Source organism: Hyla sarda, chromosome 1, assembly GCF_029499605.1.
Source record: "Hyla sarda isolate aHylSar1 chromosome 1, aHylSar1.hap1, whole genome shotgun sequence".
NCBI lineage: Eukaryota > Metazoa > Chordata > Amphibia > Anura > Hylidae > Hyla > Hyla sarda.
In genome coordinates this window covers 15,476,740-15,493,811 of record NC_079189.1, presented here as the reverse complement: position 1 = coordinate 15,493,811, position 17,072 = coordinate 15,476,740, and the positions used below count along the sequence as shown (strand labels likewise).

At 43.3% G+C, this 17,072-nt stretch overlaps 1 protein-coding gene and 1 long non-coding RNA gene across 2 annotated transcripts in view; one reads left to right on the top strand and one right to left on the bottom strand.

Annotated features, from left to right (window-relative positions):
• SFXN5 (sideroflexin 5) overlaps positions 1–17,072 on the bottom strand; it is a 296,507-nt gene that overhangs the window by 185,812 nt on the left and 93,623 nt on the right. Inside the window, exon 8 of the mRNA XM_056552672.1 lies at positions 6,544–6,600. Coding sequence (XP_056408647.1) covers positions 6,544–6,600 — 57 coding nt within the window. The remainder of the gene's footprint in view (positions 1–6,543; positions 6,601–17,072) is intronic.
• LOC130314253 (uncharacterized) overlaps positions 1–17,072 on the top strand; it is an 82,520-nt gene that overhangs the window by 20,398 nt on the left and 45,050 nt on the right. The gene's annotated exons all lie outside the window — the stretch shown is intronic.

Below are 17,072 nucleotides of genomic sequence, written 5' to 3'. Positions count from 1 at the left end.
TGATTGGTTCTCAGCATAATATCAAAGACTAACAGGTTGTTATTATACATTATTGATAAAAAGTACAAGCCCACTCGCCACGTCAAGGCCACCTATCCAGAGTGGGTCCCTAACATCGTTTTCCCCCCTGTGGGCACTGGTGTCGCGGCGGTGGTGGTCGCCGCCCAGTGCTGCGCCATTTTATGCTAGGGACGTTAGGGACCCACTCTGGATAGGTGGCCTTGACGTGGCGAGTGGGCTTGTACTTTTTATCAATAATGTATAATAACAACCTGTTAGTCTTTGATATTATGCTGAGAACCAATCAGATCATTATACAAGATTGTAGACGTGCGACCATGTCTGTCTTCTACCCGAATTCACAATTTTCTATATCTCTGTTACCTTTCTGTGAATGAAATGAATCTAGTGGTATATAGGCGAGGAGGGGAGGTGTATAACTACTATATATCCTGATACCATAGAGATAGCAGCAGTATACAGATAGAGATGGAGGGGGAGGTGTATAACTACTATATATCCTGATACCATAGAGATAGCAGCAGTATACAGATAGAGCTGGAGGGGAGGTAAGTAACTACTATATATCCTGATCCCATAGAGATAGCAGCAGTATACAGATAGAGCTGGGAGGGGAGGTGTATAACTACTGTATATCCTGATACCATAGAGATAGCAGCAGTATACAGATAGAGCTGGGAGGGGAGGTGTATAACTACTGTATATCCTGATACCATAGAGATAGCAGCAGTATACAGATAGAGCTGGAGCGGAGGTATATAACTACTATATATCCTGATACCATAGAGATAGCAGCTGTATACAGATAGAGCTGGAGGGGAGGTGTATAACTACTATATATCCTGATACCATAGAGATAGCAGCAGTATACAGATAGAGCTGGAGGGGAGGTGTATAACTACTATATATCCTGATACCATAGAGATAGCAGCAGTATACAGATAGAGCTGGGAGGGGAGGTATATAACTACTGTATATCCTGATACCATAGAGATAGCAGCAGTATACAGATAGAGCTGGAGCGTAGGTATATAACTACTATATATCCTGATACCATAGAGATAGCAGCTGTATACAGATAGAGCTGGAGGGGAGGTGTATAACTACTATATATCCTGATACCATAGAGATAGCAGCAGTATACAGATAGAGCTGGAGGGGAGGTGTATAACTACTATATATCCTGATACCATAGAGATAGCAGCAGTATACAGATAGAGCTGGGAGGGGAGGTGTATAACTACTGTATATCCTGATACCATAGAGATAGCAGCAGTATACAGATAGAGCTGGAGCGGAGGTATATAACTACTATATATCCTGATACCATAGAGATAGCAGCAGTATACAGATACAGCTGGAGGGGAGGTGTATAACTACTATATATCCTGATACCATAGAGATAGCAGCAGTATACAGATAGAGCTGGGAGGGGAGGTGTATAACTACTGTATATCCTGATACAATAGAGATAGCAGCAGTATACAGATAGAGCTGGAGGGGAGGTGTATAACTACTATATATCCTGATACCATAGAGATAGCAGCAGTATACAGATAGAGCTGGAGCGGAGGTGTATAACTACTATATATCCTGATACCATAGAGATAGCAGCAGTATACAGATAGAGCTGGAGGGGAGGTGTATAACTACTATATATCCTGATACCATAGAGATAGCAGCAGTATACAGATAGAGCTGGAGGGGAGGTGTATAACTACTATATATCCTGATACCATAGAGATAGCAGCAGTATACAGATAGAGCTGGGAGGGGAGGTGTATAACTACTGTATATCCTGATACCATAGAGATAGCAGCAGTATACAGATAGAGCTGGAGCGGAGGTATATAACTACTATATATCCTGATACCATAGAGATAGCAGCTGTATACAGATAGAGCTGGAGGGGAGGTGTATAACTACTATATATCCTGATACCATAGAGATAGCAGCAGTATACAGATAGAGCTGGAGGGGAAGTGTATAACTACTATATATCCTAATCCCATAGAGATAGTAGCAGCAGTATACAGATAGAGCTGGAGGGGAAGTGTATAACTACTATATATCCTAATCCCATAGAGATAGTAGCAGCAGTATACAGATAGAGCTGGGAGGGGAGGTGTATAACTACTATATATCCTGATACCATAGAGAAAGCAGCAGTATACAGATAGAGCTGGGAGGGGAGGTGTATAACTACTATATATCCTGATCCCATAGAGATAGCAGCAGTATACAGATAGAGCTGGAGCGTAGGTATATAACTACTATATATCCTGATCCCATAGAGATAGCAGCAGTATACAGATAGAGCTGGGAGGGGAGGTGTATAACTACTGTATATCCTGATACCATAGAGATAGCAGCAGTATACAGATAGAGCTGGGAGGGGAGGTGTATAACTACTATATATCCTGATACCATAGAGATAGCAGCAGTATACAGATAGAGCTGGAGGGGAGGTGTATAACTACTATATATCCTGATACCATAGAGATAGCAGCAGTATACAGATAGAGCTGGAGGGGAGGTGTATAACTACTATATATCCTGATATCATAGAGATAGCAGCAGCAGTATACAGATAGAGCTGGAGGGGAGGTAAGTAACTACTATATATCCTGATCCCATAGAGATAGCAGCAGTATACAGATAGAGCTGGGAGGGGAGGTGTATAACTACTGTATATCCTGATACCATAGAGATAGCAGCAGTATACAGATAGAGCTAGGAGGGGAGGTGTATAACTACTGTATATCCTGATACCATAGAGATAGCAGCAGTATACAGATAGAGCTGGAGCGGAGGTATATAACTACTATATATCCTGATACCATAGAGATAGCAGCTGTATACAGATAGAGCTGGAGGGGAGGTGTATAACTACTATATATCCTGATACCATAGAGATAGCAGCAGTATACAGATAGAGCTGGAGGGGAGGTGTATAACTACTATATATCCTGATACCATAGAGATAGCAGCAGTATACAGATAGAGCTGGAGGGGAGGTGTATAACTACTATATATCCTGATATCATAGAGATAGCAGCAGCAGTATACAGATAGAGCTGGAGGGGAGGTAAGTAACTACTATATATCCTGATCCCATAGAGATAGCAGCAGTATACAGATAGAGCTGGGAGGGGAGGTGTATAACTACTGTATATCCTGATACCATAGAGATAGCAGCAGTATACAGATAGAGCTAGGAGGGGAGGTGTATAACTACTGTATATCCTGATACCATAGAGATAGCAGCAGTATACAGATAGAGCTGGAGCGGAGGTATATAACTACTATATATCCTGATACCATAGAGATAGCAGCTGTATACAGATAGAGCTGGAGGGGAGGTGTATAACTACTATATATCCTGATACCATAGAGATAGCAGCAGTATACAGATAGAGCTGGAGGGGAGGTGTATAACTACTATATATCCTGATACCATAGAGATAGCAGCAGTATACAGATAGAGCTGGGAGGGGAGGTATATAACTACTGTATATACTGATACCATAGAGATAGCAGCAGTATACAGATAGAGCTGGAGCGTAGGTATATAACTACTATATATCCTGATACCATAGAGATAGCAGCTGTATACAGATAGAGCTGGAGGGGAGGTGTATAACTACTATATATCCTGATACCATAGAGATAGCAGCAGTATACAGATAGAGCTGGAGGGGAGGTGTATAACTACTATATATCCTGATACCATAGAGATAGCAGCAGTATACAGATAGAGCTGGGAGGGGAGGTGTATAACTACTGTATATCCTGATACCATAGAGATAGCAGCAGTATACAGATAGAGCTGGAGCGGAGGTATATAACTACTATATATCCTGATACCATAGAGATAGCAGCAGTATACAGATAGAGCTGGAGGGGAGGTGTATAAATACTATATATCCTGATACCATAGAGATAGCAGCAGTATACAGATAGAGCTGGGAGGGGAGGTGTATAACTACTGTATATCCTGATACAATAGAGATAGCAGCAGTATACAGATAGAGCTGGAGCGGAGGTATATAACTACTATATATCCTGATACCTTAGAGATAGCAGCTGTATACAGATAGAGCTGGAGGGGAGGTGTATAACTACTATATATCCTGATACCATAGAGATAGCAGCAGTATACAGATAGAGCTGGAGGGGAGGTGTATAACTACTATATATCCTGATACCATAGAGATAGCAGCAGTATACAGATAGAGCTGGAGGGGAGGTGTATAACTACTATATATCCTGATACCATAGAGAGAGCAGCAGTATACAGATAGAGCTGGGAGGGGAGGTGTATAACTACTGTATATCCTGATACCATAGAGATAGCAGCAGTATACAGATAGAGCTGGAGCGGAGGTATATAACTACTATATATCCTGATACCATAGAGATAGCAGCTGTATACAGATAGAGCTGGAGGGGAGGTGTATAACTACTATATATCCTGATACCATAGAGATAGCAGCAGTATACAGATAGAGCTGGAGGGGAAGTGTATAAGTACTATATATCCTAATCCCATAGAGATAGTAGCAGCAGTATACAGATAGAGCTGGAGGGGAAGTGTATAACTACTATATATCCTAATCCCATAGAGATAGTAGCAGCAGTATACAGATAGAGCTGGGAGGGGAGGTGTATAACTACTATATATCCTGATACCATAGAGAAAGCAGCAGTATACAGATAGAGCTGGGAGGGGAGGTGTATAACTACTATATATCCTGATCCCATAGAGATAGCAGCAGTATACAGATAGAGCTGGAGGGGAGGTGTATAACTACTATATATCCTGATACCATAGAGATAGCAGCAGCAGTATACAGATAGAGCTGGAGCGGAGTTGTATAACTACTATATATCCTGATACCATAGAGATAGTAGCAGCAGTATACAGATAGAGCTGGAGGGGAAGTGTATAACTACTATATATCCTAATCCCATAGATATAGTAGCAGCAGTATACAGATAGAGCTGGAGGGGAGGTGTATAACTACTATATATCCTGATACCATAGAGATAGCAGCAGTATACAGATAGAGCTGGGAGGGGAGGTGTATAACTACTATATATCCTGATACCATAGAGATAGCAGCAGTATACAGATAGAGCTGGGAGGGGAGGTGTATAACTACTATATATCCTGATCCCATAGAGATAGCAGCAGTATACAGATAGAGCTGGAGGGGAGGTGTATAACTACTATATATCCTGATACCATAGAGATAGCAGCAGCAGTATACAGATAGAGCTGGAGGGGAGGTATATAACTACTATACATCCTGATCCTATGGAGATAGGAGCAGCAGTATACAGATAGAGCTGGAGGGGAGGTGTATAACTACTATATATCCTGATCCCATAGAGAGAGCAGCAGCAGTATACAGATAGAGCTGGGAGGAGAGGTGTATAACTACTATATATCCTGATACCATAGAGATAGCAGCAGTATACAGATAGAGCTGGAGGGGAGGTGTATAACTACTATATATCCTGATCCCATAGAGAGAGCAGCAGCAGTATACAGATAGAGATGGGAGGAGAGGTGTATAACTACTATATATCCTGATACCATAGAGATAGCAGCAGTATGCAGATAGAGCTGGAGGGGAGGTGTATAACTACTATATATCCTGATACCATAGAGATAGCAGCAGTATACAGATAGAGCTGGAGGGGAGGTATATAACTATATATATCCTGATCCTATGGAGACAGCAGCAGCAGTATACAGATAGAGCTGGAGGGGAGGTGTATAACTACTATATATCCTGATCCCATAGAGATAGGAGCAGTATACAGATAGAGCTGGAGGGGAGGTGTATAACTACTATATATCCTGATCCCATAGAGATAGGAGCAGTATACAGATAGCGCTGGAGGGGAGGTGTATAACTACTATATATCCTGATCCCATAGAGATAGGAGCAGTATACAGATAGAGCTGGAGGGGAGGTGTATAACTACTATATATCTGTAGGGGAGGTGTATAATTACTATATATCCTAATACCATACAGATAGCAGCAGCAGTATACAGATAGAGCTGGAGGGGAGGTGTATAACTACTATATATTCTGATCCCAGAGATAGCAGCAGTATACAGATAGAGCTGGAGGGGAGGTGTATAACTAATATATATCCTGATCTCATAGAGATAGCAGCAGTATACAGATAGAGCTGGGAGGGGCGGGGTATGGGAGTTGCCAGGAGTGATAATGTCATCCTGCAGTTCACAGGGAGTCAGCTGACCCAGGACTGACCACTTCCTCTGACACATTAAACATTGTGATTTACTGTGGGTGAGAATAGTGATCACATGACCCAGTTACGGCAATGAAACGCAAGAATGTATCTGTGCTGGAATGATTAGTGATGGTGAGTGTGCAAAGTTGTAAAACTTTTCCCTCTTATTGTCTAAACATGGGCACTACCTCCGATAGCTGGAAAAATATAATGGAGGGGGTCAGGGGGGGGGGGGGGGGGGTCTCACCTTGCTCGCGTTGCGATTTGCATAGTTGACACCTGCATTGTGACTCTGATTCAACCACTGCAAAAGAAAAAAAAAAAAAACATTAAGAAGAGTCACATGACCTGTTTTAACACTTCATCAAAATCTCTGCTTGTTGTCAGTGAATAGAATTATTTTATAGTTTACATTTAGAGGCTCCTGCTCATAATACTGCTATGTAACAATGTATCAGTCTAGGCCAGTGTTTCCCAATGAGGGTTGCCTCCAGCTGTTGCAAAACTACAACTCCCAGCATGCCCAGACAGCCAACGGCTGTCCGGGCATGCTGGGAGTTGTAGTTTTGCTACAGCTGGAGGCATCCTGGTTGTGGAATACTGATCTAGGCTGTTTCTACCATCCCAAGTTCTAAGGGCTTTTTAGCCTTTGGATATAAGTTATGTAACAATTCACTGACAACAAGCAGTGATATTGAAAACGGTGAGAAATTAAAGCATATACTACTAAAACATTGTTTGTCACAATGTATCAGTGTAAACTATTCTACTGTCCCAAGTACAAAGGGTTTTCAGCCACCCATTAGAATGTGCTCATTCACTGACAGCAAGCAGAGAGGGCCTACTGCACAAAGAATGGTAGAACGTTAAAGAACTTTTTCCTTTTTTATTTTTTATTTTTACTAGTCCCGGATGACACTCTTCATCATGACATAATGAACGGTTAGAACGCTCACTTGCCATTTTAAGATCACTGCTTGCAGTCAGTGAAAAGAAACATTAGCAGTCATCACCAGACATTTCTCTTTTTTTTGTTTTAATGTGTTCGCTACAATGTATCAGTGCAGGTAAACTAAAGTCCAGACTGTTTGAAGAGCATTTTTATTTTGTATGACTAGATACAGAAGGCATAACAAGAATTATGTCTATACAGATTTGCCATTCACTGACTGCTATCAGAGATCTTAAAAAGGCTGAGGAATTGCAAGGAAAAGTATGTAAGAGAGTCAAAATCCCAATTTTTTTAACCAGTTCATGGTAACGCCTTTAGTCATTTATTTAGGACTTTCTAATAAACTTAGTGCATCAAATCACAACTTCAATATACCTGCTTGCTGTCACTGAATGGTAGCATGAATTACGCAAAGAGGCTGAAAGCGGGTGGGGATTAACTGACTTTGCTACAGTTGCACGTGGTCTTGCCAATCCTCTTGCTCGCCATTTTAAGACCCCTGCTTGCTGTCAGTGAACAGAAGCGTCATCATTTATATTTACGTTTGTATCCGGTCTGTGAGCTACATAAGTCACCACCAAAAATCTCTCTTTTCTTTTAATGTGTTTGCTACAATGTATCAGTGCAGCTAAAATGTATCAGACCAAAGTCCTGAAGGTCTACACAGGTTTCCATTCCCTGACTGCTATCAGTGATCTTAAAAAAAGGTTAAAGGCAAAGTATAGCAGAATCTTTTTTCTTCCCCGCATGTTTAGTCATTACACTAGTGTTTCTCAACCAGTGTGCCCCCGGCTGTTGCAAAACTACAACTCCCAGCATGCCCGGACAGCCTAAGGCTGTCCGGGCATGCTGGGATTTGTAGTTTTGCAACAGCTGGAGGCACCCTGCTTAGGAATCGCTGCATTACACACTGAAGGGTTAGTCAATTCTAATAAAGTTTGTGTGTTAATTCTCACTCATCATCTTAAGAGCCTTGCTTGCTGTCAATGAATAGATAAAGAATATGCAAAGAATTATATATCTCTGCTTGCTGTCAGTGAATGAGTACAATCTAACCAGTGGCTGAAAACCCTTTGTACTTGGGACAGTAGAACAGCCTACATTGGTACAATTAATGTATCAGTAGTATGCATTCTATGATTTAACTTCACATCCTTTTTAATACCTCTGCTTGCTGTCAGTAAATTAGTATATTCTAAACAGCGTCTCAAACCCTTTTGCACTTGAGACAGGAGACCAGCGTACACTGATACATTGTTACAGACAATGTATGAGTAGTATGCATTTTATGGTTCAATTTCTCACCATTTTCAAAATCTCTGCGTGCTGTCAGTGAAAAAGTATACTTTCAGTGGCTGGAAACTTTGTATATTTGAGACAGGCGAACAGCATACAGTGAATGTATCAGTAGGATGCCTTCAATGGTTCAATTTCTCACCATTTTCAATACCTCTGCTTGCCATCAGTGACTGTATCAGGAGTATGCATTTTATAATTCAATTACTCAACATTCTCAATATCTCTGCTTGCTGTCAGTGAATACGAACAATTTACCCAGTGGCTGAAAACCCTTTGTACTTGGGACAGTAGAGCAGTCTGCACTGATACATTGTTACAAACAATGTATTAACAGCATGCGCTTTATGGTTCAGTTACTCAATGTTTTCAATCTCTCTGCTTGCTGTCAGCGAATAAGTATACTTTAATCAGTGGCTGAAAACTTTTGTACTTGAGACAGGAGAACAGTGTGCACTGATACATTGTTACAATCAACGTATCGGTAGTTTGTGCTTTTTGGTTTAATTTCTCGTCATTTTTAATACCTCTGCTTGCTGTCAGTAAATTAGTATATTCTAAACAGTGACTGAAAAACCTTTGCATTTGGGACAGGAGAACAGCCTACACTGGTACAAACAATTTATCAGTAGTATGCCTTTTATGGTTCAATCACTCCCAATTTTCAATATATCTGCTTGCTGTCAGTGAATAAGTACAATTTACCCTGTGGCTGAAAACCCTTTGTACTTGGGACAGTATAACAGTCTGCACTGATACATTGTTACAAACAATGTATTAATAGCATGCGCATTATGGTTCAGTTACTCAATGTTTTCAATCTGTCTGCTTGCTGTCAGCGAATAAGTATACTTTAATCAGTGGCTGAATACGTTGTACTTGAGAGAGGAGAACAGCGTGCACTGATACATTGTTACAATCAACGTATCGGTAGTATGTACTTTGAGGTTCAATTTCTCACCATTTTTTAGATCTCTGCTTTCTTTCAACTTATTTTTATTGAAGTGCTTTCTGTCAGTGAATGAAAACATTCTAACCAGTTGCTGAAAACACTTGGTACCTTGGACATTAGAACCGCCTGCGCCGATACATTGTTCCAAACAATGTATTAGTAGTATGTGTTTTATGGTTCAATGTCTCGCCATTTTCAATATCTCTGCTTGCTGTCAGTGAATAAGTACAATTTACCCAGTGGTTTGTACTTGGGACAGTAGAACAGTCTGCACTGATACATTGTTACAAACAATGTATCAGTAGTATGCTTACTCAATGTTTTTAATATCTCTGCTTGCTGTCAGTGAATAAGTTTACTTTAATCAGTGGCTGTAAACGTACTTGAGACAGGAGAACAGCGTACAAGGATACATTGTTACAAACAATGTATCAGTAGTACGTTTATTTAACGTTTTCAATATATCTGCTTGCTGTCAGTGAATAGGTATACTTTAATCAGTGGCTGAAAACGTTGTACTTGAGACAGGAGAACAGCGTACAATGATACATTGTTACAAACAATGTATCAGTAGAATGCTTACTCAATGTTTTCAATATCTCTGCTTGCTGTCAGTGAATAAGTATACTTTAATCAGTGGCTGAAAACGTTGTACTTGAGACAGGAGAACAGCGTACACTGATACATTGTAACAATCAATGTATCGGTAGTTTGTGCTTTTAAGGTTCAATTTCTCCCCATTTTTAATATCTCTGCTTTCTTTCAACTTATTTTTATTGAAAATTTTTCATGTGCTGACAAGTGCTTTCTGTCAGTGAATGAGAACATTCTAACCTGTGACTGAAAACTCTTGGTTCCAAACAATGTATTAGTAGTAGGCGTTTTATGGTTAAATTTTTCGGCATTTTCAATATCTCTGCTTGCCGTCAGGGAATTGGTATAGAACATATAGAAAAGCTGAAACCCACCCTAGAACATGGGATGGTAGAAACAGCCTAGACCAGTGTTTCCCAACCAGGGTGCCTCCAGCTGTTGCAAAACTACAACTCCAAGCATTAGAACCGCCTGCGCCGATGCATTGTTACAAACAATGTATTAGTAGTATGCGTTTTATGGTTCAATTTCTCGCCATTTTCAATATCTCTGCTTGCTGTCAGTGAATACGTACAATTTACCCAGTGGCTGAAAACCCTTTGTACTTGGGACAGTAGGACAGTCTGCACTGATACATTGTTACAAACAATGTATCAGTAGTATGCTTACTCAATGTTTTTAATATCTTTGCTTGCTGTCAGTGAATAAGTATACTTTAATCAGTGGCTGAAAACGTACTTGAGACAGGAGAACAGCGTACAATGATACATTGTTACAAACAATGTATCAGTAGTATGTTTATTTAATGTTTTCAATATATCTGCTTGCTGTCAGTGAATAGGTATACTTTAATCAGTGGCTGAGAACGTTGTACTTGAGACAGGAGAACAGCGTACACTGATACATTGTAACAATCAATGTATCGGTAGTTTGTGCTTTAAGGTTCAATTTCTCCCCATTTTTAATATCTCTGCTTGCTGTCAGTGAATACGTACAATTTACCCAGTGGCTGAAAACCCTTTGTACTTGGGACAGTAGGACAGTCTGCACTGATACATTGTTACAAACAATGTATAAGTAGTATGCTTACTCAATGTTTTCAATATCTTTGCTTGCTGTCAGTGAATAAGTTTACTTTAATCAGTGGCTGTAAACGTACTTGAGACAGGAGAACAGCGTACAAGGATACATTGTTACAAACAATGTATCAGTAGTACGTTTATTTAACGTTTTCAATATATCTGCTTGCTGTCAGTGAATAGGTATACTTTAATCAGTGGCTGAAAACGTTGTACTTGAGACAGGAGAACAGCGTACAATGATACATTGTTACAAACAATGTATCAGTAGAATGCTTACTCAATGTTTTCAATATCTCTGCTTGCTGTCAGTGAATAAGTATACTTTAATCAGTGGCTGAAAACGTACTTGAGACAGGAGAACAGCGTACACTGATACATTGTAACAATCAATGTATCGGTAGTTTGTGCTTTTAAGGTTCAATTTCTCCCCATTTTTAATATCTCTGCTTTCTTTCAACTTATTTTTATTGAAAATTTTTCATGTGCTGACAAGTGCTTTCTGTCAGTGAATGAGAACATTCTTACCAGTGACTGAAAACTCTTGGTTCCAAACAATGTATTAGTAGTAGGCGTTTTATGGTTACATTTTTCGGCATTTTCAATATCTCTGCTTGCCGTCAGGGAATTGGTATAGAACATATAGAAAAGCTGAAACCCACCCTAGAACATGGGATGGTAGAAACAGCCTAGACCAGTGTTTCCCAACCAGGGTGCCTCCAGCTGTTGCAAAACTACAACTCCAAGTATGCCCGGACAGCCAACGGCTGTCCGGGCATGCTGGGAGTTGTAGTTTTGCAACAGTTGGATACATTTATTTATTTTATTCAATCCAAGCTGTCAGATGACAAGGGCAGGAAGTGTTGTCGTGGGGACAGTAAGATCTTTTCTGGGTGGGGGGTCATGGTGGGATCCTCTGGCGGCGAGCGGTGACAGGCGGGGGGGGGGTGTTTACCGCAGTGAACAGACGACCCTCCGATCCACGCCCACGGCAGCTTTCTAAATGTCATCCCGGTGACAGTGACAAACACATGTCGCTAGCTGTGAGTGGGATCAGTACTCTGCGGATTAACCTCCTCCCTGCCACGCACCGGTCTACGGAGGGAACAGAAGACTGAGCGGATTTGCTGTTCAGGGGTCTAGGAAAGCTGGGTGATAGCTGCGGCTCAATGGTCAATCTCTGTCAACTAACATCCGGAGCTGCATTCATAGTTCTGCGGGTGTTCACGCGTCCCTGCTGCCATTTTTAGGCTCAGGGTCTATACACAGATGCATCGTGGGGGATGTAGAGTTAAAGGGATATTCCAGTATTAGAAAATTGTATTTAAATAAGATTATAACCTCAAGATATATAGAACGTACTAATATAGTGTTATCACTTAAAGGGGTACTCCAGTGGAAAACTTTTTTATTTTTATTTTATTTAAATCAACTGGTGCCAGAAAGTTAAACAGATTTGTAAATTACTTCTATTAAAAAATCTTAATCCTTCCGGTACTTATTAGCTGCTGAATACCACAGTGGAAATTCTTTTCCGTTTGGAACACAGAGCTCTCTGCTGACATCACGATCACAGTGCTCTCTGCTGACATCTCTGTCCATTTTAGGAACTGTCCAGAATAGGAAAAAAATCCCCATAGCAAACATATGCTGCTCTGGACAGTTCCTAAAATGGACAGAGATGTCAGCAGAGAGCACTGTGGTCATGATTCAACAGAGAGCCCTGTGTTCCAAAAAGAAAAAAGAATTTCCGCTGTAGTATGCAGCAGCTAATAAGTACTGGAAGGATTAAGATTTTTTTAATAGAAGTAATTTACAAATCTGTTTAACTTTCTGGCACCAGTTGATTTATAAAAAAAAATAAAAATAAAAAATAAAGGTTTTTGACCAGAGTACCCCTTTAAGAGAAATATTCCTAACCAGAAATTGTGTAGTCCTCTCTTTGTCAGTGTGGTGTTGTCTCAGCAGCTCCCCAACTCCATCATCTCTCCCGACAGGAAGTTATGTAGTCCTCTTGCTGTCACTGTGGTGTTGTCTAAGCAGCACCCAGCTCCTCCCTCTCCTGACAGGAAGTTGTGTAGTTCTCTCGCTGTCACTGTGGTGTTGTCTAAGCAGCCCCTGGCTTCTCCCTTTTTCCTGTTAGAAAGTTGTGTAGGCCTTTCATTGTCAATGTGGGGATGTTTCAGCAGCTCCCCTGGCTCCTCCCTCTCTCCCAATAGAAAGTTTTGTAGTCCTCTCATTGTCAGTGTGGTATTGTCTCAGCGGCTCCCCAGCTTCTCCCCCTGTCCAGGCAGGAAGTTGTGTATTCCTCTCATTATCAGTGTGATGATCTCTCAGCAGCTCCCCGGCTCCTCCTTCTGTCTCGACAGAAAGTTGTGTAGTACTCTCCTTGTCAGTGTGGTGTTGTCTCAGCAACTTCCTGGTGCCTCCCTCTCTCCAGAGTCAATGCTTAGTCCTCTGCTGTCTCAGGAGGTGTGGCTGGATATATATCTTTAATAGGAGATTTAGGGAAGAATGAGGCGTGTTCATAGAATGATGCCTTGTGCTGAGCAATCCCACAGGCAGAGGAGCAGACAGGGAATGGATACAGCAGGTGCTGAAACCACACTGATTGTGTGATAAAATGGATGTTCTGCAACAGCTGTGGGCAGGGAACTGGCAGGATTGCTGTGCAAGGAGAGTAGGAAAGGTGAGGGAAAGCAAGGGATTCTGGGAATTGTAGTACTGCTAAACCAGGAAGGCTAGAGGCTAGTTACAGCTGGATACAGTCTGGACAATGCTCTTACAGGCTGCTCAGAGCTCTTCTGGGGTGATGGTTTGCTACAGTGTATCAGGGCCAGTGAAAAGTATCAGGGATTGTCTAGACCAGAAACAACAATAATACAAACTGTAACGAACCCTCAGCTGTGACATCTATAAGGTGCAGAAGACGTTTCAGTAAGAAATCTGATAGAAAACTGATCGTATAGATGTGAGGAATGGAATCTCATACAAAAGCTTTAGAAGTTTCTATTATACATTAACTAAAGATAATCCAAAAAGTCAGAGGTCATCATCCAGCACCGATCTTATCTTCCCTCCACTTCTGAGGGTGCGTCAGGTAATGTGCTCCCCCCTCGCTTCATCTCCTTCCTCAGATGCCCTCATCTCGAATATGCCCTAAGTATAACCTAAGAAAAAGCTGTTCTTCCAGGGAAGGACGTGTCCTAGATGTGTCCTGTGTTACCGCCATCTCTCAGGACTGGCTAAATAAGTTGGTGCTGCAGGGTCCTGCCTGTGAGCAAGTGTCTCCTTGGAGAGTCCTGCCTGTGAGCAAGTGTCTCCTTGGAGAGACAAGTCTCTAAGCATGTGTCTCCTGGGAGAGTCCTGTCCTTGGCACCTGTCTCGTAGGATAGTCCCCATTGGGAGAGTCCCATTCCTGTGCACTTTTCTTATAGGAAGGTCCCTTCTCAGAGCAAATGTCTCCTTGGAGAGTCCTGTCCCTGTGCACCTGTCTCCTAGGAGAGTCCTGTCCCCGTGCACCTGTCTCCTAGGAGAGTCCTGTCCCTGTGCACCTGTCTCCTAGGAGAGTCCTGTCCCTGTGCACCTGTCTCCTAGGAGAGTCCTGTCCCGGTGCACCTGTCTCTTAGGAGAGTCCTGTCCCCGTGCACCTGTCTCCTTGGAGAGTCCTGTCCCTGTGCACCTGTCTCCTAGAAGAGTCCTGTCCTCGTGTACCTGTCTCCTAGGAGAGTCCTGTCCCTGTGCACCTGTCTCCTAGGAGAGTCCTGTCCCTGTGCACCTGTCTACTAGGAGAGTCCTGTCCCCGTGCACCTGTCTCCTAGGAGAGTCCTGTCCCCGAGCACCTGTCTCCTAGGAGAGTCCTGTCCCCGTGCACCTGTCTCCTAGGAGACTCCTCTGCCCGTGCACCTGTCTCCTAGGAGAGTTCTGTCCCTGTGCACCTGTCTCCTAGGAGAGTCCTGTCCCAGTGCACCTGTCTCCTAGAAGAGTCCTGTCCCCGTGTACCTGTCTCCTAGGAGAGTCCTCTCCCCGTGCACCTGTCTCCTAGAAGAGTCCTCTCCCCGTGCACCTGTCTCCTAGGAGAGTCCTCTCCCCGTGCACCTGTCTCCTAGAAGAGTCCTGTCCTTGTGCACCTGTCTCCTAGGAGAGTCCTGTCCCTGTGCACCTGTCTCCTAGAAGAGTCATGTCCCCGTGCACCTGTCTACTAGGAGAGTCCTGTCCCTGTGCACCTGTCTCCTAGGAGAGTCCTATCCACGTGCACCTGTCTCCTAGGAGAGTCCTGTCCCCGTGCACCTGTCTCCTAGGAGAGTCCTGTCCCCGTGTACCTGTCTCCTAGAAGAGTCCTGTCCTTGTGCACCTGTCTCCTAGGAGAGTCCTGTCCCCGTGCACCTGTCTCCTAGGAGAGTCCTGTCCCTGTGCACCTGTCTCCTCGGAAAGTCCTGTCCCCGAGCACCTGTCTCCTCGGAAAGTCCTGTCCCTGTGCACCTGTCTCCTAGGAGAGTCCTGTCCCTGTGCACCTGTCTCCTAGGAGAGTCCTGTCCCTGTGCACCTGTCTCCTAGGAGAGTCCTGTCCCTGTGCACCTGTCTCCTAGGAGAGTCCTGTCCCAGTGCACCTGTCTCCTAGGAGAGTTCTGTCCTCGTGCACCTGTCTCCTAGGAGAGTCCTGTCCCCGTGCACCTGTCTCCTAGGGGAGTCCTGTCCACGTGCACCTCTCTCCTAGGAGAGTCCTTACCCCGAGCACCTGTCTCCTAGGAGAGTCCTGTCCCTGTGCACCTGTCTCCTAGGAGAGTCCTGTCCCTGTGCACCTGTCTCCTAGGAGAGTCCTGTCCCAGTGCACCTGTCTCCTAGGAGAGTTCTGTCCTCGTGCACCTGTCTCCTAGGGGAGTCCTGTCCTTGTGCACCTGTCTCCTAGGAGAGTCCTTACCTCGAGCACCTGTCTCCTAGGAGAGTCCTGTCCCTGTGCACCTGTCTCCTAGGAGAGTCCTGTCCCTGTGCACCTGTCTCCTAGGAGACTCCTCTCCCTGTGCACCTGTCTCCTAGGAGACTCCTCTCCCCGTGCACCTGTCTCCTAGGAGAGTCCTGTCCTCGTGCACCTGTCTCCTAGGAGAGTCCTGTCCTCGTGCACCTGTCTCCTAGGAGAGTCCTGTCCTCGTGCACCTGTCTCCTAGGAAAGTCCTGTCCCCGTGCACCTGTCTCCTAGGAGAGTCCTGTCCTCGTGCACCTGTCTCCTAGAAGAGTCCTGTCTCAAAAGTTCTGTCAGGTTTTCAGTGTTTCTGCTGGATAGAACGTGGAGTGGCGAGAGCCTTAGGTTATGTTCACATGGCAAGAATATTCCACACGGATTTCAATGGGATTCTGCTACACTGTAAAATATGGCAGAATTTCCATGGCAGGAACACATGCCGTGCAAATCCTGATCCCGAACTTTGTCATTGTTTTTGCGCATTGCGCACGAAAATGCATAGCCGTCTATGAGAAGGCATACCGTTGGGCAAAAAAGTATTTAGTCAGCCACCAATTGTGCAAGTTCTCCCACTTTAAAAGATGAGAGAGGCCTGAAATTTTCATGATGTTTCCGCCCCCATGCTTCACAGTAGGTATGGTGTCCTTTTGATGCAACTCAGCATTCTTTCTCCTCCAAACACGACGAGTTGAGTTTTCACCAAAAAGTTCTACTTTGGTTTCATCTGACCATATGACATTCTCCCAATACTCTTCTGGATCATCCAAATGCTCTCTAGCAAACTTCAGACAGGCCCGGACATGTACTGGCTTATTCAAGGGGACATGTCTGGCACTGCATGATTTGAGTCCCTGGCGGCGTAGTGTGTTACTGATGGTAATCTTTGTTACTTTGGTCCCAGCTCTCTGCAGGTCATACACTAGGACCCCCATGTGGTTCTAGG